At 50.2% G+C, this 27,388-nt stretch overlaps 1 protein-coding gene across 2 annotated transcripts in view; it reads right to left on the bottom strand.

Moving 5' to 3' along the window:
• Positions 1-27,388, bottom strand: part of RTN4RL1 (reticulon 4 receptor like 1) — a 70,864-nt gene that overhangs the window by 16,747 nt on the left and 26,729 nt on the right. The window contains exon 1 of one of the 2 annotated variants that reach the window (XM_077851745.1): positions 19,386-19,519. The exons of the other annotated variant lie outside the window; for it this stretch is intronic. Within the exon in view, the coding sequence (XP_077707871.1) occupies positions 19,386-19,392 (7 nt within the window). The 5' untranslated portion in view covers positions 19,393-19,519. Of the gene's footprint in view, positions 1-19,385; positions 19,520-27,388 lie in introns of those variants that run through there. 2 annotated transcript variants of the gene reach the window in all.

The following is a 27,388-nucleotide window of genomic DNA, read 5'->3' as shown; positions in this document are numbered from 1 at the left end:
GGCCAATGTGGGACTTGATCCCAGTACCCCAGGATCATGAACTGAGCCGATGGCAGACAATCACCAAGCCACCCAGGTGCCATTTATTTTATTTTATTTTATTTAGTTTTATTTATTTTATTTTTTATACTTTTTTAAAGATTTTATTTATTTATCCATGAGAGACACAGAGAGAGAGAGAGAGAGAGAGGGGCAAAGAGACAGGCAGAGGGAGAAGCAGACTCCATGCAGAGAGCCCAATGCAGGACTCGATTCCGGGTCTCCAGGATCATGCCCTGGCCCGAAGGCAGCACTAAACCGCTGAGCCACCCGGGATACTCTATTTTATTTTTATTATTTTTATTTTTATTTTATTTTTTATTTTTTTAAAGACTTTATTTATTTATTCATGAAAGACGGAGAGAGAGAGGCAGAGACACAGGCAGAGGGAGAGGCTCCACACAGGGAGCCTGATGTGGGACTTGATCCCCAGGACCCCAGGATCATGCCCGGGGCCGAAGGCAGGCGCCGAAACCGCTGAGCCACCCAGAGATCCCCCTATTTTAGTTTTAAAATAATACCTGCCAGTTGTGGAAAACATGGGAAGTAGACAAGTAAAAAGGAAAAAAAATCATCACAATCCCATTACCCTGGACAACCATTGACAGTGCCTTGCTTTGCTTTCTTTCTGTACTTCATTTATGTAGGGATATATAAAATAAAATAAAATAAAATAAAATAAAATAAAATAAAATAAAATAAAATAAAATATTTCACTTAAAGCTGGGAACCTGGGTGGCTCAGTGGTTGAGCATCTGCCTTTGGCTCAGGTCCTGATTCCAGGGTCCTGGGATGGAGTCCCATATCAGGCTCCCCGCTGGGAGTTTGCTTCTCCCTCTGCCTGTGTCTCTCATGAATAAATAAATAAAATCTTTAAAAATTTGTTTTATTTAAAGCAATAAAACTGGGATCATGCTATATATGAGCTCTGTATCCTGCGTCTTCTGCTTAACTTAGACCATTCATCCATTCAGGAGCTCCCCAGGTGCCTACATCTGTGAGGCTCTACAATAAGGCAGCTCAGCAGCCAGAGTGACCCCACCTCTCAGGAGAGTACAGTCTGAAACAGATACTTGTCAGATGGTCACATCCATATATAATCACATCCTGAAAAGAGGAGTCCATAGAGAGAATCCACGTAGATATGAGGAATGTGGGGGCTGATCCCCTTGGCAGTGGGAGTGAGAAGGCTGGGAGAATTTGAAGATTGAAAAGAACTCCACTGGGAAGGTGGGGGTTGGGTTTCCAGCCAGAGGGAACAGCATGTGCTGAGGGCTTGGGCCAGAGGAAACACACAGTTAAGTAACAGAAGAATGATGTGGTAACAGGCATGATTTGTAGAGACTGCAGAGTATCCTTCTGTATGGACCGATAGAATTCATTTATCTGTGGAACATTTAGATTGTTTCTCATTTTTCACTGTTAGAAATCATCATGACAAAATTGGTTATATTAGTTGCCTCCTGGGAGGACTACTAGAAACTCAGGGATTAGGGAGAGGAGAACATCACTATATACCTGTCAGGAACATTTGGTTTATCATCGTGTAAATGCACTTACTGATTCTTTCAAGAGCAAGTCAAACTAAACAATGTTGGAATGAACATCTTTGTGCATGAAGTTTTGTCTGAATTTCTCAGGCTTTCTCTAAATCAGATTCATTGAGTTCAAGTCCCCTTGTTGCAAGACGACAAATCACCTTCCAGAAAGTTTAGTTCACAGAGCCTTATTCTATACCCAGAAGATCTCCAGTCATAGGGACTTTCAGAGACCCTACTCTTCCCCGTTGCCTTCCCAACTAAGAGCTACTCAAAAGAGACAAGAGAATATGCCTCATATGGAGAGATCTCTGAGGCTGGGAAGCAAAGGAGATGAATGTGCGTTGAATTCCTCCCATGTGTTGGACTCATCCATAACTGGGGGTATCACATACACTCACTGTTCTAAAAAATTATTTTTTAAAGGTTTTATGTATTTATTCATGAGAAACAAGAGAGAGAGGCAGAGACATAGGCAGAGGGAGAAGCAGGCTCCTCCCAGGGAGCCCAGTGTAGGACTTGATCCCAGACCCCAGGATCACACCCTGATCTGAAGACGGATGCTCAACCACTAAGCCACCCAGGCGTTCCCCCAAAAAATTACTACAAAAGTATTAATATCCCCATTTTTCAGTTGAGAAAAATAAAGCTCAATTAAATATGGGGAGTCACCCAAGATAGTAGAGCTAGGATCCAAAGACCTCTCTCTCTTTTTCAAAAAGATTTATGTACGGCAGCCCGGTGGCTCAGCGGTTTAGCGCCACCTCCAGCCCAGGGCGTGATCCTGGAGACCTGGGATCGAGTCCCATGTCGGGTTCCCTGCGTGGAACCTGCTTCTCCCTCTGCCTGTGTCTCTGCCTCTCTCTTTCTCTGTGTCTCTCATGAATAAATACATAAAATCTTAAAAAAAGAGATTTATTTGGGGGGGGGGATGGGGACGGGGGGGGTGGAGAGAAAAAGAGGGGGAGGGACAGAGGGAGAAGAAGAGGGAGAGAAGTAGACTTCCCGCTGAGCACGGAGCCCAGCTCGGGGCTCCATCCCACTACCCTGAGATCATGACTTGAGCCAAAATCAAGAGTCGGGCTCTTAATGGACTGAGCCACCCAGGTACCCCTAGACCTCTCTTTTGAGGCCACAGCTCTCTCATGGGCCCTCCTCGAGCCTCTCCCCCCGTGGCCCCCAACAGGCAGCTCCCCTACCTCCCATGAACTGTGTCCTTGCTTCTTTGCCAATAACTTCATTCCTGTCCTTGTCTTCATTATTTCTTTTCTCTCCTGATCCCTCACACTCATGAGGCTGGGGAAATGGACAAGGTAGCTGGGGAAGGAAGTGGAAATTCTGTGTAATACCATCGTCTGTATCACAAAACTTGTCTTAAGTGCCAGCCCCAGGGATTTGCTGGAGTTGGTGTGACAGAGGTGGGGCTGAAGGTCAGATTAAATTGGACTAGTAACCCCAGGGGGATACTTGAAAGGGGTTGCTAAAGAAAGCGTTTCCGGCAGGAATGGAGCGGCAGGCAGCATGTGGGCCAGCCGGCCAGGTCAAGCCTGCTTAGCGGGGCTTGGTGGTGACAGGCTTGGGTTCACACGTCCTCCCCCAGAAACCTGAAATCTTGCCTTTCCCCCCACCAATAATGAGTTGGTATAAAAATGGATCTTGAATAAAATTGTCTGGAGTTTTCAAATTTCAAACTGCATTAGTCAAAATATATCAAATTTCCATGTACTGACTTACCACCTGCTCAAAATCTGATCCTTTTTCAGCTGGAATATATTGAAATATGAATCACCTCTCCTGAGAGGAAAAAGGGAAAAGTAGCAGAGGGAAGGCCCTTTGAAAATGTGCCGGTGGGTGAACTGCAATCCTGGGCTGCTTTGAGCTCCCCTGTCTCCCCTCAACAACGGTTGCTGGGTGGTCCCAGGCCTCAGCCACTTCCCCGTGAAGCCTGATTTCTTGCTCTAACCCTGGGCTCCGGGCAGTCTGTGCCGCCCACTGCACAACATCATCATCTCAAGTCCTCCGATCGTCGGTGAGCACCAACGATGGAGGAGCATGGGTACACCAGAGACGCCAGTCCACACTCACATTGCCCAATCCAATAGTGACATCTTTGTCACTCCTTCATCCACTCACCCTCTTCACAGCGCTGGACACAGCTGGCCCTCCCTTCTGGAAATATTTTCTTCTCTTTACTTTGGAGGCAGGGCTCTGCCTCTTTTTCTCCTACCTGGCTGGTTGCTCTTCTTGGTCTGCTCTGCTGGCCGTTCCTCCTCTGCCTCATCTCTGCATATCCCAGTTCCCCAAGGCTCAGCCCTGGGCCCTTCTATCTTCCACGGCCACACCTATCCCTAGCATCTCTCAGGGGTGCTCAGGTTTTAAGTACCATCTCCATGGGGCGGAAGAGCAGATATGTGTCTCATTGCCACTCCCCTGACCTAGCCTCCTGACCAGCCTCGACGTGCCCTCAAGGCGTTTCCCCGCACAGGCTTCCCCATCTTAGTAACTGACAACTCCATCCTTTTGGTTGCTCAAAGTGAAAATGTAGACATCATTCCATATCTCTCTTTTCCCCCCTGTTCTTTTTCCCTTTAATCCATCAAGTCCCCCTCGCCCCCTACCCTTTAAATGGATCCCAAATCTGTCGTCCCAAGCTGCCGTCCTCCCTCCCCTGGACTGCGGCAGTGGGCTCCCTAACTGGTCTCCCTGCTTTTATTTCAGCTCCATCACCAACCGCAGCCCACACCACAGCCACAAGGATCTTCGAAAACAGTAAGAGCGATCAGGTTACTTTCCTGCTTTTGAAATCTCCCAGTGGCTTTCCATTGCACCAAACAAAATGCAAACTCCCTACCAACCCCCAGTGTCCTCCTGAGGGGCCCCCACCACCTCTCCAGCCCCACCCCAAACCCCCCATCCCTGGCTGCACTAGCCTTCCTGCATGGTCTTTTGTTTTGCTGTTTTATGGTTAAATACACATAACATAAGATGTACGGTTTTAACCATTTTAAAGTGTACAATTCTGTGGCATTTAGTACATTCCCGATGTTATGCAAACATCACCAGTATTGAGTTCTAGAACATTTGCATCATCCCAAAGAGAAATCCCATACCCATTAGCCGTCATTCCCCATCTTCACTCCTCCCAGCCACCACCACCCCGCCCCGCCCTGGCAACCATTAATCCGATTTCTGTCTCTGTGGATTTACCCAAGCTGGATATTTCATACAAACAGAGTGATATAATGTGTCTGTCCGGGAGGTTTCGTACTGCCTGTCCCTGACTGAACACTCTGCCCCAGGCCCTTGCAGGACCACCTTGTCCTTAGCATTCAGGCCTCAGCTCCAGCATCGCTCTCTGAAGCCGATGCCTCTACCAGCCCCAGTTCCTCTGGATTATTTAAGTACCCTGCTCCATTTCCGTCTTAGCACTTGACACTCATGGAGAGTATCATGTTTAATTGTTTGTTTACATGTTTATTGTCTTTTTCCCTGTCTGCTTATTCCCTGTGATGTCCCAGGACAGGACAGGCCCAGGTACCCAGGAGGTGCTCACGCTCACCAACGACTTGTGGGCTGAATGGACAAGCACGTCACCCACGCTGTGATGGAGCATCTAGAATGCTATGGTAACATGGATGGAGAAGAAAGCAGACAGTGCTGCCCCAGTGGAGTCCCAGCAGAAAGGCAACCTCCAAGGGCATTGAGGGGGAGGAGAGGACATTCTGGTGGAAGGGAACTTCACAGTCAGGTCAAAGGCCTGGAGGCAAGAGGGAGCAGTCCTGTCTGGAGGCCTATGCTGTCTTCTCTAGTTGTGATGTGTCCTCTGATTGTTTCCCGGCCTCCTGAAGAGAGGACAGAGTATGTGGCTGGGCACTGTTTGGTTGTTTTTTTTTTAAGAATTTTTAAAAAGATTTTTACTTATTTTTTTAACGATTTATTTATTTATTTATTTATTTATTTATTTATTTATTTGAGAGAGAGAGAGAGAGAGAGAGAGAGAGAGCAGCCCTGATGGCCCAGCGGTTTGGCGCCGCCTTCCGCCCGGGGCGTGATCCTGGAGACCGGGGATCGAGTCCCACATCGGGCTCCCTGCATGGAGCCTGCTTCTCCCTCTCCCTCTGCCTATGTCTCTGCCTCTCTCTCTTTCTCTGTGTCTGTCATGAATAAATAAATAAAATCTTTTTTTTTTTAATTTTATTTATTCAGAGAGAGAGAGAGAGAGGCAGAGTCACAGGCAGAGGGAGAAGCAGGCTCCATGCAGGGAGCCCGATGTGGGACTCGATCCCGGGTCTCCAGGATCACGCCCTGGGCTGCAGGCGGCGCTAAACCACTGCGCTACTGGGGCTGCCCAAATAAATAAAATCTTTTAAAAAAAAGAGAGAGAGAGGCAGAGACATAGGCAGAGGGAGAAGCAGGCTCCATGCAGGGAGCCCGATGTGGGACTCAACCCCAGCACCCCAGAATAATGCCCTGAGCCAAAGACAGACGCTCAACAACTGAGCCACCCAGGCATCCCCAGATTTTTACTTATACATGAGAGACATAGAGAGAGAGGCAGAGACACAGACAGAGGGAGAACAGGCTCCCCGCAGGGAGCCCAATGCGGGACTTGGATGAAGACCTGAAGGCAGACGCTCAACCACTGAGCTGTGCAGGTGCCCCTGGGCACGGTTTTCATACTAGATGTAAGGTAACCAGCAGGAAGGAAAGGACAGAGTCCTTTTCATTTGTTTTTCCCACCCTGCTTTCAGCATGTGTTGCACATCCCCGCAGACACAAAGGAAAACAGACTTGCTCTGAGTTTTCTGATTTGGGGGTCACCCTGCAACCAACCACCTTTATGAGAGATAGATAGGGGTGCCTGGCTGGCCCAGTCAGGACAGTGTGCGACTCTTGATCCTGGGGCGGTGAGTTTAAGCCCCACTTTGGGTATAGAAATTACTTAAAAATAAAATTTACTGGGCACCTGGTTGGCTCAGTTGTTTAGGTGTCTGCTTTCTGCTCAGGTTGTGATCCCTGGGTCCTGGGATCGAGCCCTGAGTCAGGCTCTCTGCTTGGTGGGAAGCCTCCTACTTCTCCTTATGCTGCTCTCCCTGCTTGTGCTCTCTTGTTCTCTCTGTCAGATAAATAAATAAATTTTTAATAAAATTTACTTTTTAAAATTGGGGGGGGGAGTGAGCATGAGTGGGGGAAGGGCAGAGGGAGAAGCAGGCTCTCCACTGAACAGGGAGCCCAATGAGGCAGGGGCTCCATCCTAAGACCCCAGGATCATGACCTGAGCCGAAGGCAGACACTTTACTGACTGAGCCACCCAGGAGCCCCTAAAAATAAATCTTTAAAAGAGAGAGAGAGAGAGAGAGATGGGAAAGTGGGAGAGCATGATGATGTATAGTATAGAGAATTGTCAACTGTGTTTTAAGGATGGGGGCCTCTCAGGAGGGAGGCCCTAGGATGGCCCTGCAGCCCCCACACCAGCCCTCTTCATTGGCCTTATCTTTCTGGACTAAGCCACTGGACCCTCTGGATACTGGCCTGTCTGTGAGCCCTCTGTCTTATTTCTCCTGATCAAATCAGGCCTGGCTGACCCAGGCCCTGTGGCTCTGGGAGTCCTGCTGAGCTCCCAGGAGGAGAGGCTCTTCCCCAAAGCCAGGAGGTTCAAGAGGGCAAATTCAATTGTGTGCAAGGCAGGAGCCATTAACCTGTCTGTGGACTTTGGGGCCCCCACCCTGCCTTCCCTCTGTCAGCTGGCCTGTCCAGGCTACTTCTGCTAGATTCCGGCCTCCCTCCATCCCAAGGGTCCTCTACTGCCCCTGGCCTCTTCTCAGCCTCCTCTGTCCTTTTGAGCCCCATAGTTGTTGTTTTTTTTTAAGATTTTATTTATTTATTCATGAGAGACACAGAGAGAGGCAGAGACACAGGCAGAGGGAGAAGCAGGCTCCATGCAGGGAGCCCGATGTGGGACTCAATCCCGGGACTCGATGCCCTAGGCTGAAGGCAGGTGCTCAACTGCTGAGCCACCCAGGGGTCCCAAAAAGCCCCATAGTTCTCATCACTCCTGTCTCTGGGGTCAGGGTGGATTTTGAGCTGAGAAGGAAAGCAAGTCCATGATGAGCTTGCCCTCCTCAGAGGCAAGCCAGGCCTTTGGCCTTTCTTATCCCTCAAACTCCTGGGTGCAATCTGCCCTGAAAAGTCATAAATGAAAAAAAAAAAGTCATAAATGGAGAAGAGGCCTTGGAAGCAGGCTGGGACCATCTGAGCAGAGAATTCTGAGGTCTCAAATACTAGTGTGAGGCTAAGAGCTGTGCAGTAGCTGCTACTCACATGTGGCTTCCGAACACTTGGGATGTGGCTATCTCAAAGGATTAGTACAAAAAAGGATGCTTGTTGTGTTGATTACATGTTGAAATGATAATACTTTGACTATATTGGGTTAAATCAAAACGAAAATATTTTAAACGACTTCACTTGTTGCTTTTTACTTTCTTAATGTAACTACTAAAAAAATTGTAAGTACCCATTGCTCGCATTTCTATTGGAGAGAACTGCTCTTAGAGTGAGTGATGGGCATGGGCTCCAGATAGGCACATCTCCTTGGCTCCATGGACTCCTGGCCCTTTGGGGAGGGGAACAGCAGGAAGAGGGCCAGAGCAGGGGGTGGAAACCAGTCCTGACACCCACCCAAACGGTGTCACACCTGGAGGACCAGTGTAGGGTGGGCCCCAAATGGTCCTGGAGACAGGCCCTGGGAAAGAATTCAAGAGCCCCAGAAGGTGGCTCTGAGCAGAGAGAGCACACAATGCTCTCTGGGAAAGTTGGCTCTGCAGATCCCCCCGCTGGAATGCCACAGACCTGAGAAGGGAAAGAAGAGAGGGAGAAAGAGAGAAGAGAAAGAAAAACTAAAGGAAGATAGAAGAAAGGAGAGTCCAGAAAAAGAACAAGGTGCCTGTGGGTGGTATGGCTCTGGTGCTGAGACCTGATGAGGCTGCTTGAGAGGGTCTGAGCAGCCGTGTAAGGATGCCCAGGATGGGCCCAGGAGGCTGACGGAAGGTTTCTGTATGGGAACGGGGAGGGTGGTGGGGTGCTAGGAGGCTGCCCAGGGTAACATGTTCTCACTAAAACCGGGAGCCGTGGGTGGCACCATGTGGGGACAAGCCGGGGGCTAGATGGAGAAGGAGGGGCTGTCATGGGGCTGCCGGGCAGGGCAGGCTGGGGAAACTGGTCTCCTGGTGGTCTGTTCTCCATGCCTCCCAGGGGCCCTCTGAAGGGACAGCCAGTGTGTTTCCCAAAGAGGAGGGAGGCAGGTTGGGAGCACTTCGAAGGAGGTCTGGCTGACCCTCCCAAGGGCTCAGGGCAGGGTTGGCCTGGGGCATCTTCTGGTGAAGACCCCTGGCCACTCTGTGCCCCTACCCCAGGCCTCAGTAACAGGTGCCACTGTGGTGAAATGTGTGGCTTCTGTCTCCCCACTACCCCCACCTCAGAAAGGAACAACTTGCTTGCTTTTCTGCTTCAAAGCCCACAGCACCCTTTTAGGCTCTCCACTCAAGCTCTGGCTTCCTGCTACAGAACAGGGCCAGCTCAGTTTACGCAGCCAGGGTGAGGAACAAATCGGGAGCACCTCCGGAGCTAATGAATGATCTGAGCCTTCAGCTCCGGTCAGCAGTCCCCCACCAGCCTCCCTGGCCCTCTGTGATGGCTCATTATTCCAGTATTCCCAGGAGACAGGCAGAATTTTCCCCAACATTGCCTAATTATGTTCCCGCTCTATATGATACAGTGACATGTGTCCAAGCCGCACACACAATTCCCAGTAAGACAGAGCAGAGTGTTCCCAAGGAGGGTGTAAACAGGGATGTTTTCATCTTGAAGTGTGCACTCAGAACTGTTACCTGGGAAGGTGCCAGAATGACACCCTCCCCTAGGTCAAGGGCAGGCCCCACCCTGGGTGACAGATAGAACTAGCCCTGAGGCCACAGAGGGGCGGACAGAAAAGACTTCAAAGGGAAGACGGCTGGGGGCGGAGGTGGAGGGTGGGGGGGTGGGGTGGGAGATATGTGTGTGTGTGTGTGTATGTGTGTGTGCGCGCATTTCCTGAGAGCCTGTAACAAGGGATGGCACATGGTTCTGATCAGGAATCTCAGGAGCAGTCCGATTTAATGCAGGGCTCTCTGGGAGTGATTCCTCCCCCATGCCAAGTGGAGCCTCTCATTGTGTTCCCAGCCTGGAAGAGGCCCTGGGGTGGGGGAGGACAGGCTGTCCTCTGGGGCCCTGTGTGGTCCTGAGTCTCAGGGACCTTCCACACCCACTAACAGAGCCATAGGACACCGAGCTGGGTATGGAAGCTCCTGGAGGACAGAGCAGGCTCCTTTGCACCCTCCTGTCCCTCCAGCCCCTGTTCCATCACTCAGGATGTGAGCTGGAGCCTCTGCAGGTCCCTGGTCTCAGCTCTGTGGCTGCCTCAGCATTGTTCTATGTGGCCTTCACAGCTTCCTATCCCAGTCTCCTCCCTGGCCATTCCAAACCTTCTCCTCTCTCCTGGAATCCATACCCTTGGCCTCTGGGCGTGACCCCTCACCTTCACAGCACCTTCACACATCCAGCCTCAGAGCTAAAGCCTTAGGCTGGCTCTGGCCTGGCCCTCTCATCCTTCCCCATTCCAAGGTTTCAATTCAAATGCCTACAGGGGTCAAGCAGGAAACGGAAAGGGGCAGAGATGGGCAGGTGGCAACCTAGAAGCCAGGCCCATCCAGGCTCTAGCCACTGCTGCCCCAAGAGAAGGGAGGCCCTGGGTTATTAGATCTTTCGATTTTGCCAGAAGCTGGAAATCAGGATTTCTGCATGCATTGATTGGCAGCAAACAAAACAAGAAAAAACAAAACAAACAAACAGAATACACTGCGTGGGCCAACACAATCCCTGCAGGCTGATCTAAACCGTGCTTTCTGACAGCTGCCTTCCTGTGTGGTGTGCCCCCTCTCCCGGAATCTTCTGCTCCCTTTCTGCCTACAGACTTGCTCAGGTCTCTCCCACTGAATGACAAACACTGCCTAACCACAATCTCCCTGCAGCTACCGCCTCCCCGATCCCAGGCAAACTACTTGAAAGGTCTGCCTGGGTGCAGTGGGCCCCCTTCCTCTCCTGTCTCTCTCTGCAACCCACCACACCTGGGACTCCACCCCTTCTCACATACAAACTCCCAGCCCAAATCCAATAGTTTCCATCCAGGCTTGCCCCCTGCTCCCGGGCACAAAGCAGACCTTCCAATCTCCGGCCAGAACCTTTGACACGGTTCTCTCCTGGGTGCACCCTAACTCGGTCTCCTGTGGATATCCCTTCTCAGCCCCAATCATGGGCCCCCACTCCCCTTCTCACTTGACCCACAGTCCTGGGGGCCACCAGGACCCAGGCAATTTCATCTTCATTTGTCACTCTCCAATCCCTCTTTAGGCACCTTCCCTGGATCTCCCAGACTCTTCCTACTCAGCGTTCATGAAACAAACATCACCCTTCAAGCCTCCCCCCCCCTCCTGGGCCATTTTCTTGGGGATCCCTACCTTCTCAGTTTGCAAAACACCCAGACTCTGCATTCTCCTTCTCCCTGGGGTCCAATTCACCAGGTCTTACAGCTTCTGCCTCTGGCTTTCAGCCTTGCCCTGCTCTATCTTCCCCATCTGAAGAATTTTTCTTAAACTTGGCTCTGACTCTAGCACTCTAAATGTTTGTGACCCTTCTTTCAGGAGAATGTCTAACTCTTTGCCTAGTGCCCTAGGTCCTAAACCCACATTCCCCTCCCATCATGAGCCCAGTCATGTCAATGTCAGCCTGTGGCAGTTTCTCTCCTCCCAACCCACCCCCTCCTTTTTTTTTTTTTTTTTTTAGAGAGAGAGAGAGAAAGATGGTGGGGAGGGGCAGAAGGAGAGAGAGAATTTTTTTTTTAAGATTTTATTTATTCATTCATGAGAGACACACAAAGAGAGAGAGAGAGGCAGAGACACAGGCGGAGGGAGAAGCAGACTCCACACAGGGATCCCAGGTCCCCAGGACCATGCCCTGGACCGAAGGCAGGCGACAAACCGCTGCGCCACCCAGACATCGAAAGAGAGAGAGAGAGAGAAACAGAGGGAGAGAGAGAGAGAATCTTAAGCAAGTTCCATGCCCAGTGCGGAGCCTGATGCAGGGCTGGATCTCACGACCCTGAGATCATGACCTGAGCCAAAATCCAGAGTTAGATACTCAACAGACTGAGCCATCCAGATGCTCCTGCTACAGACTCTTGCACATGCTGTATTCTCTTCCATCTGCAGGCCTTGGGTCATGGCTGGGTCCCTCTGCCTGGGATGTCCCTCCTTCCCTCACCTGCCTGCTAATTCTCACCTGTTCTTCAAACTTGGCACAGGCCAGGAGGGATTCTCCTCACTTCGCACTTACCTAGATCACTGTGTTCATTCACCAGGGCCTCATAGTTGTCAGTTTGCATGTAGCTATCTATTGCTGGGTAAAAGACCGAATATACAAACAGGCCATGACAGACCACATATATAAACAGAACTCTGACCCCCAATCTTCAGTAATTGGCCCAAGAAACCATCCCATTATCTATAGTAACCAGTCCAAGAAGGCAGCCTGCTTCTTGTAGGAAGTCAGACTTGTAGAACATTGAGAAACATAGAGAATACATCTCTAATTGGACCAAAGTCACTCCCATGACAATCAACCCAAAATGGCCAGGACTTGATGAGCTTCCCAAATTCTTGTCCCCACTTCCAACTGCGGACCAAGCAGAGAAAACCAAACGTGCTCCTCTAACCAGTCACAGAGGATGCCCCACTCCTACTTATGTGGGTCCAGTATCCCCATCACAACAGTCTCCAACCGGGGCACACCTAAAGACTTCTCTTTTCTCGACTAAAACTTTTCCACTCCTCTGCCTGACTTGAGCCTCTGCCAAAGTGCAAGTGACAGTGGCTGACTCCCTTGGAATAGCATGCTCTGAATAAATAGCCTTTACCTGTTCTCATTTGGTTGGTGTCTATTTATTTCCATATGTGTAGCAAACCATTCTGGATTTGAGGGCTTAAAACAAAACCATGGCTCTGTGGGCCAAGTGGGTTCCACAGGATGGTTCTTCTATTGTTCTCACTAGGGGTTTCTCATGTGGTTGCATGAAGTAAGATGCTGGAATACCTGAGCCTCTCTTCCTCTCCGTGTGGTCTCGAGGCTTCTCTCAATGGGATCCCTGCACACATGACCTGTCTAGCATGTAGCTCTACTTCCTACGTGGTGGCTCAATCTCCCAAAAGCACAGAAATGAGGCTGCGGTCTTGCTTCAGGCTTGGGACTGGAAACAACACAACCTCACTTCCATTACATTCCACTGGCTAAATCAAGCAGCAGGGCAGCCCAATTCCTGGTAGAGGGGGACCCTCTCAAGGACGTGATGGGGGAGTACATCTTTGGGGACTGGCTGCAGCACCACTTCCTTCCCATGGACACTGCTCTTGGTCTCTAGGCCCTCAGCATCTAACAGGGGGTCAGACTGAGTCCGTACTTAGCAAGGCTTAAGGACCCAGTGAATGGATGGAAGGATGGTGGGTCCAACAGAGGGACAGAAAGGCTCCATACTGGCTTCCCTGCCTCCAGGCCCACACCATCCTGTTTCGTTCACATAAACACTGCTCTCTGCTGCTTAACACTCCTCTATTTTTAAACCTCTCAAGCAGTGAGTGGTGCTTAACATTTTTTGAATCAGGACCCCTTAGGGAATCTCATGAAAGCTATAGGAGACCCTCTCCCTAGAGAACGGCGCCTCTATATAATCACAACCATGCAGCACACTAATGCCAGCTGCCCTTTACTGAGCTTCTGACGGCATGCCAGTGGCTGTGTGCAGTGTGGCAAGTCCATTACCATTGCCTAGGCTTATTGCCCCCAACATGCTCACAAGGTAGATGCTACCATTTAGTCCATTTTATAGATGAGAAAGCTGATGCTCAGAAAGGTTAAGGAATAACTAGAAAATGGTACTGGAACTCAGAGCAGGCAGTTTTGACTGCGAAGCCCATACACTTGCAAACCCTGCACTGCACGGTTTCAGGAGGTTCCTGGACCTCTGAAGTCTGGCTAGGAACCCCAAGTTAAGAATTCCTCTCAAGGGTAGCCCGGATGGCTCAGCGGTTTAGCGCCACCTTCAGCCCAGGGCCTGATCCTGGAGACCCGGGATCGAGTCCCACATCGGGCTCCCTGCATGGAGCCTGCTTCTCCCTCTGCCTGTGTCTCTGCCTCTCTCTCCTCTCTGTGTATTCTTATGAATAAATAAATAAAATCTTAAAAAAAAAAAAAAGAATTCCTCTTAGGGAGCCCCCAAAGTCTTCCTTCCTGATTTAAGTATCCTACCTGGCTTCTAAGACCCGAAGTAAGCCAAACCCACTCTGTGCTCCCTCCTGGAGGTCTCGTTACTCTGAGGCCATACCTATTCCTGCCTTCAGCCTGGCCACCTGACCCTTCTCCCTTCATGGTTCTGCCCTTGAAATGCTTTCTCTACCTTTGGTCTTCACCCAAAAGTCAAGGCTCCCTTCTTCTGGAACTTTTCCTGAAAGTCTGCCCCAGACTTATTCCCTCATCTGCTTGAGGTTCTCATCATTTCCTGAGTACTAACTTTCCAATTTAGCTCCAATCCCCTTGGGATTAGAGACCCATCCTCCTGTTTTTCTCACCTTCCTAGACAGACACTCCTGTTCACAATATCAACTGTTCACAAACTCCTCCCAGGCCTATTTCTTCTGCTCCTTTGGTTCCTGGATCCTCCAACCCAAAAACTGAATGAGACCCCAGAGTGGACCAGGCCAGAGAGGGGCTGGCCGAACTGGACATGTCTCCTTCAGGCAGGGAAGCAACTGAAATGCAGTCTCAGAGCCAAGCCAGGACCCCACCCCCACTCAGTCACTCCAGCAGGGATATCTGGTGGCATCTGTTTCTTTCTTTTGCATTCTCAGGGGACACCATGTTGCAGGAGATCCCGTGGTTGCTTTGTTTCCCCGTAACAATGAACGAAGACTAAAAAGAATGTGTACATACTGATTCATTAGACAGCTTCTGTGGGAGATCATGAGACAAAAGAAATACCAACTTCCTGAATCCCATGAGATTCTGTTCTTATGCTGCCCTCCACCCAAACAGGGCCACTGGTCAGTGGTGCTCAGCAGCCCAGCTAATAGATGGAAAGCAGACAGCAGGATGTAAGACTACCATCAGATCAAGGACTGCCGAAGTGACTGATGCCCCCTACACACCATTTCTGCACTGCATACACACCAGCTCTGTCCTTGCAGGCTGGCCTGTGCTCCTCACGACCAGCCTGAGGGTTGAGGTTACCATCCTCCAGGCCCTGGGTCAATCACTCTGTACTCATTGCAACCACACAAGCAAACTGTTTAACAGTAAAAATCATTTTAGGGACACCTGGGTGGCTCAATGGTTGAGCATCTGCCTTTGGCTCAGGTTGTGATTCCAGGGTCCTGGGATGGAGTCCCACATTGGGCTCCCCACAGGGAGCCTGCTTCTCCCTCTGCCTATGTCTCTGCCTCTCTCTGTGTCTCTCATGAATAAGTAAATAAATAATCCTTAAAAATAAAATAAAATAAAATAAAATAAAATAAAATAAAATAAAATAAAATAAAAATGATTTTATAGGTGAGGGAAACAAACTTCCAGGAAGTAAATGACTTGCCCAGGACTGCTGTTTTAGTCAGGGGTCATTGCATATTTTGAGGATGGTTTAACAGAGACAGTTGACAAAGCAGGGCCTAGGGAATCCACAGTGAAAGCACACATAACAGGCAAGAAACCACCAGTGTCACCATCTCTTGGCCTGGAGTGGGGAAGGGACTGGAAATCAGAGCCCTGAACAGAGCAGCTGTGTGAAGAGCACCCTTTGACAAGACTGACACCAGCCTGGAGGGAAGGGGAATAAATGGCCAGCAAGCACTCTCCCTCCTCCTTCCCTCCGATCACCTGCCAGTGCCTTCCAAACCTGAAGTCAGAAGGCAGGAGCCCCAGGTGTTAGTATACAGGTCAGCCTCTGGCCACAGGGAAGGGGGCAAGCGGAATCCTCCAGTAGCTCAGACTTGCCTGCCCTTCCACTACCGTATTTCCCTGGGGTGAAAGCCGGAGAGGCCCAAAGAAGGGAGCACACAAGTCTGAGGTCCCTCACTGCCCTGGGTTTTGGCACCCCTGTCGATCCCAACTTCTCTCCTTGCTTAGTATGCAGTTCTGACCTCAAAACAGACTTTCTAGTTCTTCCAGAGATATGGTGTTTGAGGAAGTCCCCAGCAGAGGGGGGCTGTGCTTCTACAATTAACTTAAAAGCCTTTTATTAGCGTCTTGGCCTAAAAGGGCCCAAACACCCACACAGAAATGGGTCTCCCCCACACAGACTGGCTTCCAGCTTGGGGTAGAGAAAGGGTTTCAGGGGCACCTGGGTGGCTCAGTAGTTGAGCGGCTGCCTTCAGCTCAGGGCACGATCCCTGGGATGAGCCCCACATCAGGCTTCCTGTGGAGAGCCTGCTTCTCCCTCTGCCCGTGTCTCTGCCTCTCTCTCTCTCTCTCTCTCTATCATGAATAAATAAATAAAAATCTAGAAAGAAAGAAAGGAAGGAAGAAAGGAAGAAAGAGTTTCAGCAATGGTGTGGGCAGTCACTCAGCGGTTCAGAGACATGGCACATAGCCCAACCCCCTTGGGCGGGGTTAGGCTCACCTCTGCCACAGGAAGCTCAGGGGGAGCTAATGTCACATCATCTCACCGAACCCTACTCCATTTGCAGATTTATTAAATCAAGAGCCAATTCTGACACAGTTTCTTTCAAGTATTTCTACCTTGCAGGTGTGCAAAATTTATTTGAGATAAAGAAAACCATTACAGAGAGAGCACAATCTTCAAAGCCCACCTCTGAGACCAGAAAGAAATAAAAACAGTAGCCCCAACAAATGTGCAATTAAGTTTCCAAATACTTGGGAGCCAAGAGAAACACCTTCCCTGCGGAGAGCAGGTCTTTAAGGCAATTTTCTTGAACTCTATTCAGCACTCACTCAAAATGCCTTTTAAAAATAACATATGATTTTCCTCCCTTTCCAAAGGCTCCCTTGTTCTTTCTCTTCCAGGTAAGAATGAGCCAGCTCTGGAGTGAGAACTTCAGTTGCTCATTTTGATAGGGGATGATGGACTATGTTTCCAGGAAGGCAGAAAAGAAAGCCAAACAAGCATCCCGGCCCGCTGGTGCAGGAATCTTACTGGGTGTGGGAGACCCAGGGATTGAGGGCTAGACCCAGGGATTGAGGGCTGGCCCCAAGGGTCTTCACCTACCCATAGAAGGCCACAGTGCCTGAAAGCAGACCTGGCTCCACAGCCAAAGCTGGGTTCAGCAAATGCCCACCTTCCTTCCCCAGGTGGAGATCTGATCCCCTGTGAAGGGGAGGAGGTTCATTCTGCTATAAGATTTGCTCAGAATAAAAGGTTCCTTTTTTTTTTTAAGATTTTATTGATTTATTTGAGAGACAGAGAGCACAAGTGGGGAGGGGGAAGGATAGAGAGAGAGGGAGGAGCAGATTCCCTGCTGAGCTGGAAGCCCAGTGCAGAACTTGATCCCAGGATCCTGGGATCATGACCTGAGCTGAAGACAGATGCTTAACAGACTGAGCCACCCTGGTGCCCAAAAGATTCCTCTTTCTACATGAGGCTGAATGAGCTACAAAGAGGTGCAAAACAAAGTCAGTGCTGCAGAGGGAGCCGGGACACACATCCCAGAGTTGCCACTCGGCAACAGTGTGATTTGGGGCAGGTGGCTTGGATTTCCTGAGCCTCAGTCCCTGAAGCTGTAGAGACACTCAACAGGGCTGTTGGGAGAAAGTGTGGTTTATCTAATGGGTTATATTCCCTGAGGACAGGCAAAAACCACTGCAGCTGGGGCTCAAAACATTGCCTTAGTCCTAGACAGAGAGCCAAAGGTGCCAATATGCAGAGAAATAATAGCACAGGATGTGCCTAAGAGCCCAGTTTTTGGATGGGACTCAGCTATGAATCTCAGCTCATCATTTAGTGTCCACGTGCCCCTTGACCAAAGCCCTTAGCTTCTCTGAGTCTCGGTTTCCCCATCTGTGAAATGGGAATGTTAATACATAATACCAGATCAAATGAGCTAATGCATGGAAAGTGCTTAGCTAGCCTCTGGCACAGCATAAATGCTTAATAAGTAGTTATTCTGTTATCATTACGTTCCTCTAAGATCAGACTCCATGTGCTAAAATTTAATAACATTCTTTCTCTGTATTTATTTCTGTAGTTACTTTCTATTTATGGCAAGTGATACTGAGTTTCCATTTACAGAAGTGTTATCATTTCCTTTTAAGATACATTTATTTGAGCTAAAGTGGGTCAATACACAGAAGGAAAAGAGTGAACACACAGTGCAGGTGGTGCACGGATGGGTGAGGCACTGGGAAGGTGTGAGGCGGAGACGGAAGTTTGGGAAACACCAACAACCTGTGTGTAAAGCCAGAAGCCAGGCCTGGGCCAGGCCGCTTCCTACGCCGCGGACATCCCCAGGTTGCTCAGAGGCCAGGGACCTTGGGGCCCGCCCGGCCTCACCTTCAAGGTCTGGCCTTGGGTCCACCATCCTGTCCAGGCGGAAGCGCCCAGGTTCCCTGAGAAGGACTTTCCCAAAACGAGGCTCCGTGCAGAGCCGCCAGGGCCCCTCCGTGCAGAGTGGGGTGTGGTCCCTCTGAGGAGGGAAACCAAACGCCATCCTTCTACAGCTTCTAAGGAGAGGCTGGGAGCAGCCGGGAAATAAAACACACCCTGGCTCTCGCCACCGAGGTGTTACAACTCAGTCCCGGTTGCCTGGCAACCACGCAGGTGTGTGATAGGGCGAGCGGCGCTCCCGGGGAGCCAACCAGCGCCGGCCGGGCCCGCCCAGGTGAGGGCCTCGGGGGCGGGCCTCGGGGCGGGGCCCCCCTCCCCCCCGCGGTCCCCCCGCGGCCCCCCCGCCCTCCTCCTTCCCCCTCCGAGCCCGAGCCCGAGGAGCCGCCGTGGCGTCCCGGGTCGCGGTTTGGTGGCTGCCAGGCCCCGCGCTCCTGCCTCCGCTGCTGCCCGTAGCCAGGGTCGGGGTCACTGGCTTCAGAATCCAAAGGCAAGGGCGCCTGGGTGGCTCCGTGGTTGAGCGTCTGCCTAGGATCCCCGGGTCCTAGGATCAAGTCCCCCGTTGGGCTCCCTGCATGGAGCCCGCTTCTCCCTCTGCCTATGTCTCTGCCTCTCTCTCTCTGTCTAATAAATAAATAAAATCTTAAACAACAACAACAACAAAAAGAATCAAAAGCCAAGAGCCCTGACCTGGTCCCCGGTGGCCTCCCCCAACCCTCTGCCCCGCACAAGCTCTGGCACACACCAGGCATTTTCAGAGAAAGCCAAGAATGGGGACGGTGGCACCTCCCTCTCTGGCTCGCCTTTGGCACATAGGTACACTTTCTAACCTCCCCAGAGAAAGGGCCAATGGAGCAGAAGCCTTCAGAGGAGGGACAGGCTGGACTCCCGCAACAGGCACCCCACTGGAAGCATCTATGTGGTTCTGCAGCCGGCCTCCCAGCACCAACAGCTAGAAATAGTGGCCAGGAGGGCTGGCTTGAAATTAGGCCTGCATTTGGATTCCAGCTGGGCACACACTGACTGGCTGTGTAACCTTAAGCAAGTCATAAAACCTCTCAAGTTTGCTCACCCATAATATGGTAGAAGAAAACAGACTCACATTATTAAGTAATACATACAGAACATTTAGCAATGTTGGGCAGAGCTGGGCAGATTCTCAGTCCTCAATTTCAGAAAGACAAATAGTTCCATTAGGGCCTGGAAGCTGCTGCTATCAGGAGCAAGTATTGGAGTTGCTGGGGAGACTTCTAATCTCCACTTCCGGTAACATCTGCAGGTGGCCTCTCAGAGGTGGAGCCCAGTGAAGGACAGTGGGTTACTCTGCTCCCTGCGTGGAGGCTGGGCCCACACAGGAGAAGGCAGGGCCCTGGCACTTGCTGCCTTCTGGCACCACATACAATCATCCTAAAGAAATGCTAAATGAGGGGGTAGGGGGTGTGGGCCCTCAAGGTTTCTGCCTCACTCCACCGTTTCCAGGCCCTGCTTTCTCTCTCCGAAGTGGTATTCTCCATGGGATCCTCATTAGCCTGCAGTAATGACTTGCCTTCCCACGGCAGGGGCTGCTCACAAGCAATTCAGCACCACTGGCCCCTTCTCCCCCTCCCCCCAACATTCACAGACCCATGCCTTCAGGAAGGGAAAGGGGGCACCAGCCAGCCCACTCCCATCCTTTGCCAGGTGGGGCAGTTCTCTTTGGAGAGCGCCTCCCCCACTTCCTCCTTCCATCTTCTACCCTTTCCTGCCTTCCACTTGCTGACAGGCAGGCAAGCAGGCAGGCAGGCCAAGTGAAAGCGCTCCCAGCCCTGCTGGGAAGTGTGTGCAGAAGGAAATCAGTGACTGAGGCCAACCTCATGCAACCTTCTGGGAGATTCCCAGGAAAGTCTTGTTGGACTCCAGGGGGCTGAAGCCCCAGACTCTGTCCTGCACTTCCCTACCTAGGGGTACGTCCAAATCCCTGCATTCCAAATTCCGCTGGGCTCAGATGAGTTTTCTTAAACAGATCAATCCATGGAATCCCTGGCAGGCTTTGACATTGCCGTTTACATGGGTTTTTTAAAAGCTTCTGCTTTTCAGTGAAAAGTCAACATATTAACATGTTAACAGTTGTGCTTGACTCTGCTTTGGCGTGTGGGCTTTTCCTCCCTGTCTCTCTCTCTCTCTCTCTTTTTAAAAAGATTTTATTTATTTATTCATGAGAGACACACAGAGAGAGGCAGAGGGAGAAGCAGGCTTCCTGTGGGGAGCCTGATACGGACTCGATCCCAGGATGCTGGGATCACTACCCGAGCTGAAGGCAGATGCTCAACCACCGAGCCACCCAGGAGTCCCTCCTCCCTGTCTCTTTATAGTTTTCTGTACTTTTCAAAAATTTCCCCAGATGGCATGTTTTACTTTTCTAATAAACATAAATAAACAAAAACAGAAGATTAATTACTGGGCCTGCTCAGCAACCTGTTTATTTTTATTTTTTTAATTTTTATTTATTTATGATAGTCACAGAGAGAGAAAGAGAGAGAGGCAGAGACATAGGCAGAGGGAGAAGCAGGCTCTATGCACCGGAAGCCCGATGTGGGATTCGATCCCGGGTCTCCAGGATCGCGCCCTGGGCCAAAGGCAGGCACCAAACCGCTGCGCCACCCAGGGATCCCTCAGCAACCTGTTTAAATTCTTATTGGAAATGAAGCAGGGTTTGGGGGGGAGGGCAGGAAGGGCAAGGAGGCCCTGATGGGACCAAGTAAGTGCTCCAGATGAGCCCCATCTGACCCCCACAAGGAATGGCTGTGCTCACAGTGGGCAGCAAGAGGCCAGCAGTTTCCTAGGAGTCACCCGCCCAGGGCACCAGCCAGTAAGTGCCATCTTATGAGGCCTAGAAATGAAGCTGACTCCATCCTGGTACTTCCCTTGCTCAGCTCTCTCTCCGGGGACGTTGGGGAGATGGACCACAGCTGGGGGTATCCCTCTCTCATCCCTGAAGCCGCCTCACCTCCCTTTCCTGAGCCACCCCGAACATGTCTCTGCTCCCAACCAGCCCAGCCTGCTGCCAGCCCAAGGCACTGCCCCCAGGAGCTTTCAGCCTTGACCACTCTTGTCCCAGGAAGCTCTGGACCCCATGGGAAAGGGGCAGGGTCAGCTCTTCCAAAATAATAACTGCAGGACAGGCACTGGGCTCAGCCCTACATCTGTGAAATCCTTAACTTCTTCAACACCCCAGCAAGGTGGGTATTATTATTATTTGTTTTCTAGATGGCAAACTCGAAGCTCAAAGAGAATCAGAGGCTGCCATAATACCCACAAGTAGAAAGTGACAGACCCAGAACCAAAGTCAGGTCCCGTGTGGTCACCCTCTTGTTCAGGACGGCGTCTTTCTCACCATCAATCCTCAGTGCAGGGCCTGGCACACAGCAGGTACCCAACAAATACTAGTAGACTGAATAAGGCAGGGATGGAGGGAGCCCACAGCTTCTATATCCCAACCTTCCATCTTCCAATGGACCTATCCAAAGCCTGGGCTCAGACAAAATGTCATGCTCTGCTCATCCTAACAGAAATGAAGGGAAGGGGCTAATCACAAACATGGAGACCCTTCCTTGGATGCCCTGCAGGAAGCACTCCCTTCTTCCTGAGCAGAGGTAGATCACCAGGGCTCCCCTATATCGCCAGCCTGCAGATGGGGGGCGGGGGGCGGGGGGGAGGGGCAGGCAGCTTGCTGAGCTAAGGAAGACAGAGGCTCAGCAGGCAACAAAGTGAAAGCAGAGAAAGAGTAATGGCAGACAAGTCATTGTTTACCGGTGAACTGTGCCTGCCTTTACTAGGAACTTCTTGAGGGCAGTGCTGGTCTTTCTACAATTCAATCTCAAGTACCCTATAAGGCAGCAATCAGAAAACTGAGCAAATGCCTCTCCAGGGCACCAAAGGGGCCATTTGGTGGGTGAGCTATGTTGACCCCCACATTCTCCTGAGGACACTTGTCCAGTAAAGGGCACCAGTGGAGGCTGATTTACAGTGATGCTAACAAAGCACCCACGGCCCCTCCCCACGCCTTGCACCTAATTCTATATCCATGACTCGTTGTGCTTTTTCATAGAAGAGATACCCAAGTTGTATTTAGGGTCCATGAAATCTGGATCTTAGAATGCCAAAACCTGAAAACTCCTTCTGTCTGACATGGGACCCTCACCTTGCTACATGCTGGCACGTGTACGCCGGTCTTCCCTGGGAAGAAAAGCCAGGCTCAAGCCAGTGACAAGGGTCAGTGGGGGCTGTGAGGCCAAGGAAACCCCAATGACAATCAGGTCTTGATCATGACTGGGGCCATGTATACACCAAACAGAGAATAATGAACGTAAATTGCAGAGATCCCATGTTTCTATTGCTTCAGTTCGTGGGGCTGAGATTCTCACCTCTATTCTCAGAGGTGAGAGGGGTGGGTGGGGCCCTCCCTTTATTCCCATTTAGTCATATTATCATAGAGTCCAAAAGGTTCTTAATCATTTGGCAGAGGGGGTGGTTTGAGAATGACAGGCCTGGATGCTCTAAACTGTGCCCACACAAGGAGGATACTTAGCATTTTAGGGGGTTATGGATGCTTGAGGTCCATCAGTTGGCCCCTGCTATGGAGGCAGCATGATGCGACAATGAACAATGGGCGACAGCTGGGGACTGGGTTCCATCCCAGTTTCTAAGTCTCTTCACTTCCCCAAACATCCTCAGGCCTTTGCATTAAGTGTTCCCTAAATTCCTTCTAATGCTAGAATTCCAATTTCTGTGATATATACAGCAAGCATTTTTCATGCATTGCTCACTTAATTCTCTCAGTTACCCTGTGGAACAAATATTGCTGGCTCCATTTTGCAGATCAAGAAATCCCTCTGTCAGGATGAGGGGTAAAAGAACTCCCCAGAGGTGCGTGGTGAGTGGTGGCGGTTGGTTGTGAAACTGCGGCTTTTGCACTGCAGAAGCCTGTGCCTTTACCAGTGGCCACAACCAACGCCTTGGTCCCCTCCCTCTCGCACCACTGTTAGCTCTGCCTTGATATATGGGGCTTTCCCTCCACCTTTGCACTTCTTGTCCTCAAGCCACCTTCCTCCTACTCTCTGTCCCCTGGGCTTGCTAGCTTCCTGGCAGATGGGATATGAGCATCCCATTCCCAAATCCAGCTGGATCAAATTCTACTGCCCCTGACCCTTCCTGGGCCACTGCTTCATTGGAGGACAATTAACAACTGTGGTTGGTTGCTGGCTACTTGGGCATGGAGCAGCATCAACCAGGTCTGCATCCCCAGCTAAAAGCCCAGATTAATTTCCCTGGGCTGCTTCTGTCACACACAGGGATATATTTTCTTCTTAGAATTTACAAGTAGTTCTATCCGAGAAATAAACAGCCAGAGATAAAAATTACATTGTCACAGTGCAGGTGTGATAGATGTAGGTAGCAAGCCATTGTGGTTGCCAAGGAGGTGCTCCGCCGACAGAATCTACCAGATGAGACCTGGAGGATCTCCAGGTAAGGGGAATGAGAGAAATACTGATAGGATCTCGGCCTCACGAACTGAAGCAATAGAAGCATGAGATCGCTGCAATTTATGTGTCATTATTCCCTAAATCCTAGGGTTCCAGGGCCAGCCTCGCAGAGCCTGAGTGAGAGGGTGATTGGCACCTCTCCCAGCCACAGGCCTCAGGATTGGGGCCTGCCCACATGGTCAACCCCACTGAGGAGCATTTGGGAAGACACCACCTCATCTTGACAGCTCTGTCCCCAAGGTGTCAACTCCCTGTCTCGTTTCCACTACCACTAGCTGAAGGGACTATACCTCCCTGTGAAGAAAGCCACCTCAGAGAAGGATGAGCAGGCTGGACCCAGGGTCTGAATACTAACAACAGCTAACATTTCCTGAGCCCTTCCTTAGTGCCTGGCCCTCAATTAAGGACTCGACAGGATTATCTCACATGACAACCTTATGAAATAGGCACTATTTTCCTCTCCACATTACAGGTGACAAACTGAGGTTCGAAGAAGTTAAGTGACTTGCCTAAGGTCCTCGGAATGTATTGAATGGTGGCCTCCAAAGAAATATGTCCCCCTGGAACCTGTGAACGCTAGCTTATATGGAAAAAGGGTCTTTGTAGATGCAATTAAATTAAGAGTCTTGAGATGAGATCATCCTGGATTACTGAGATGGGCCCTAAATTTAATGATAAAATGTCCTTCTCAGAGACAGAAGACAGAGTGAAGCCTCGGGAAGACAGAGGCAGAAATCTGAGTGATGTGGCCACAGGAAGTGCCAAGCACCACCAGAAGCACCACCTTGCTGTTCCCAGCAAGGAGTAGAGCCTTCAAGGGGAGCTTGCCAGCACCTGGATTTCAAATTTCTGGCCTCTGGAACTGTGAGGATATAAATTTCTGCTGTTTTAAGCATCTAAATTTGGAGCAATTTGTTATGGCAGTCCTAGGAAAGGAATAGAGCCCCACGGCTAACAAATGGCAAAGCCAGGATTCGGATCTGGCAGGCTGAGCCCAGACTCAGGCTCTGCTCACTGGGTGATGCCGCCAGGCCCCAAGGATCCACTGCAGTTGAGCTGGGTGACCTTGAGAAAGTTGCTAATCCTCAGTCTATTCATCTACAAAATGAAGGGTTTGGATGACATACGTGGTGGGGTGCCTCAGGGGCTGCCACACCAACAGGACAAATGGAGTTCTGAGAGGGTATGAAAAGGAGAAAAATAAAAACTTAGCAAACCACCTGTAGCCCACAGTTTGTGTGGGTTTCTGTCCACTTACAACATGTTCCCCTCTTTCTGGACACAGCACCCTGATTTTACTCCCAGGCTTCAGTGACTGGTTTGAGGCAGAATCTAGGCCGATGACAATAGGCCCACAAATTTATCCAAAGTGTGAGGGGGAAGAGAAGCTCACTCTAAATGCAGGGGAAATGTGAACTTAGAGCTGCTGGAACCTTCTGAGTACGAGGCCAAGTCGGGGAAAGCCATGCCAAGGAGCTGAGAAGCAGAAACCAAGTCCTGGTGACACTGTGAGATCAGGTTGCACCTGAAGATGAATCTTTTTAGTTTTGCAAGCTTGTAAGATCCCTTTTCTGTTCCAAGAGTTTGGGTTTCTGTCATTTGTAACCAGAGACTGCCATACCTCAGGTTACCAGTCATGCCCACTTCCAAGTGTCCTTCTAGCCATGAAGCAGTGTGATTTGAGGGCCAGAAAATCCACAGTGCATGGTGTGCGATGTATATGTGTGTGAGTTCACAGGCACATGCACATGTATTCTTTCCAACGTCTCGACAAGAGATCATGGAAACCACACTGCTTGATACCTCCTTTAGAAGCAAACTGCTCCACTGGGGTCCAGAGCAAGCCTCACCAAACTTTTCCTGGAGTAATCCAGGTAACACCCTGGAGCCTTTGAGTCTAGTTCCTTCTCCTCCTCCTCCTCCTCCTCCTCCTCCTCCTCCTTCTTTTTTAAGTTTATTGAAGGTTTGTTTGTTTGTTTAAGTAAGTAACCTCTACGTGTAACATGGGGCTTGAACTCATGACCCTGAGATAAAGAGTCACATGCTTTACCGAGTCACATGCTCTACTGAGCCAGCCAGTCTAGCTCCCTCATGCATCTGGGGATTGGAGGCCCCCCACATCTCTTCTTCAAGGCAAGCACTCACGTGGTCCCTTCAGGAGTTCCTAATATAATCCATTTTTTAGCATCTTCACTCTTTCATTTGACAGGTATTTACTCAGTACATGCCAGGCACAGGTGAGAGCTAGGGATATAAGGTAAAATAGTGGACATAATGCCCATCCTCATACAGCTCCCAGTCCAGAGATGCACGTAACTAATTATAGCACTAAGTAATTGACACAGCCATTCAGCCCTTATATACCACTGAGTGGCAGCTAGTCCAAGTGACCGCTCTCCTTAGGGGCACTGTAGTGTCTCCTAACTTCTCTGTTCTCTTCTATTCTTATTCCCCTGAGTCTTTTTCCCCCTTGGCAGTCAGGGTGGACTTTCAAAAATATGAAGCCCTTGAACATATAAACGAGCCCTTCCTATGGCTCCCCATCACACAGAACATAAATATGCGTGATCTGACCAAACTGCCACCTCCCTCACCCTGGTCCCTGAGCCCCTGCCCCTGGGGCCTATCTTGCTGTTGCTGGAATGCACAGAGCACACATCCCTTCAGTCTCAGGGACTTTGCACTGGTTATTTCCTCAGCTTGGCTCTTCTCTTGGCCCAGCCTCCACGGGCTCCTTCCTTCATCTCCCCAGGTCCCTGATCCGTGTCATCTCACAAAGCTTCCTTGAGTACCTTATACGACTCCTCATTTTCTGTGCCCTCACCTCCCCAGTCCTCATCAGCCCTGCCATTGCCTTCTTGTCTACAAGCCCCCCACACCACCCCTGTCCGTTGCAGGACTGTGAGCTCCATGAGAACAGGTGGTGTGAGATGATGTCAAAGGGGGAGGCAGGGACTAGCTTACACGAGGCCTGAAAGCCCTGTTAAAAATCAGGTCTCTAGGGGTGCCTGGCTGGTTCAGTCAGAAGAGCATGTGATTCTTGATCTTAGGGTTGTGAGTTCAAGCCCCGTGTTGGATATAGAGATTACTTAAAATAAAAATAGAAATAAAAATAAAAATAAAAATAAAAATAAGGCCTCTATTCCCAGAGCTATGAGAAGCCTGAAGGATTTTAAGCAAAGTGATATGATCAGATTGTGTTCCCTAACATCACCTGTCTGCATGCAGCATGCAGCCTAAAGACCAGAAGCAAGAGCACCATCAGGAGGCAACTATAAGAGTCTAAGCAACAGATGTGGGACCCTGGTTTAAGATGGCAGAGGCAGGGGCAATAGATGAGGATGAATTTAAGCAGGATGCTGGTGATGGACTGGATTGGTGGAAGATGATGAGAGAGGATGACTCAGTGGGTGCTCAGCAGAGAGTGAAGCAGGTCCCTCACTATCCTAGATTTGGACATTTCTATTAATGTGGCCAAAGATTATAGGTGCTTTTTTTGGGGTTTTTTGTTGTTGATGTTTTTGGAAGGCACATCAAACTTTCTGACTCACTGTGCCTGCGGGCAAACATTATCTCATCATCATAACCCTTAAGGGGACAAG

This window comes from Canis aureus, chromosome 16 (assembly GCF_053574225.1).
Source record: "Canis aureus isolate CA01 chromosome 16, VMU_Caureus_v.1.0, whole genome shotgun sequence".
NCBI lineage: Eukaryota > Metazoa > Chordata > Mammalia > Carnivora > Canidae > Canis > Canis aureus.
The sequence above is the reverse complement of the archived record's forward strand: the minus strand, read 5'-3'. Positions and strand labels throughout refer to the sequence as shown.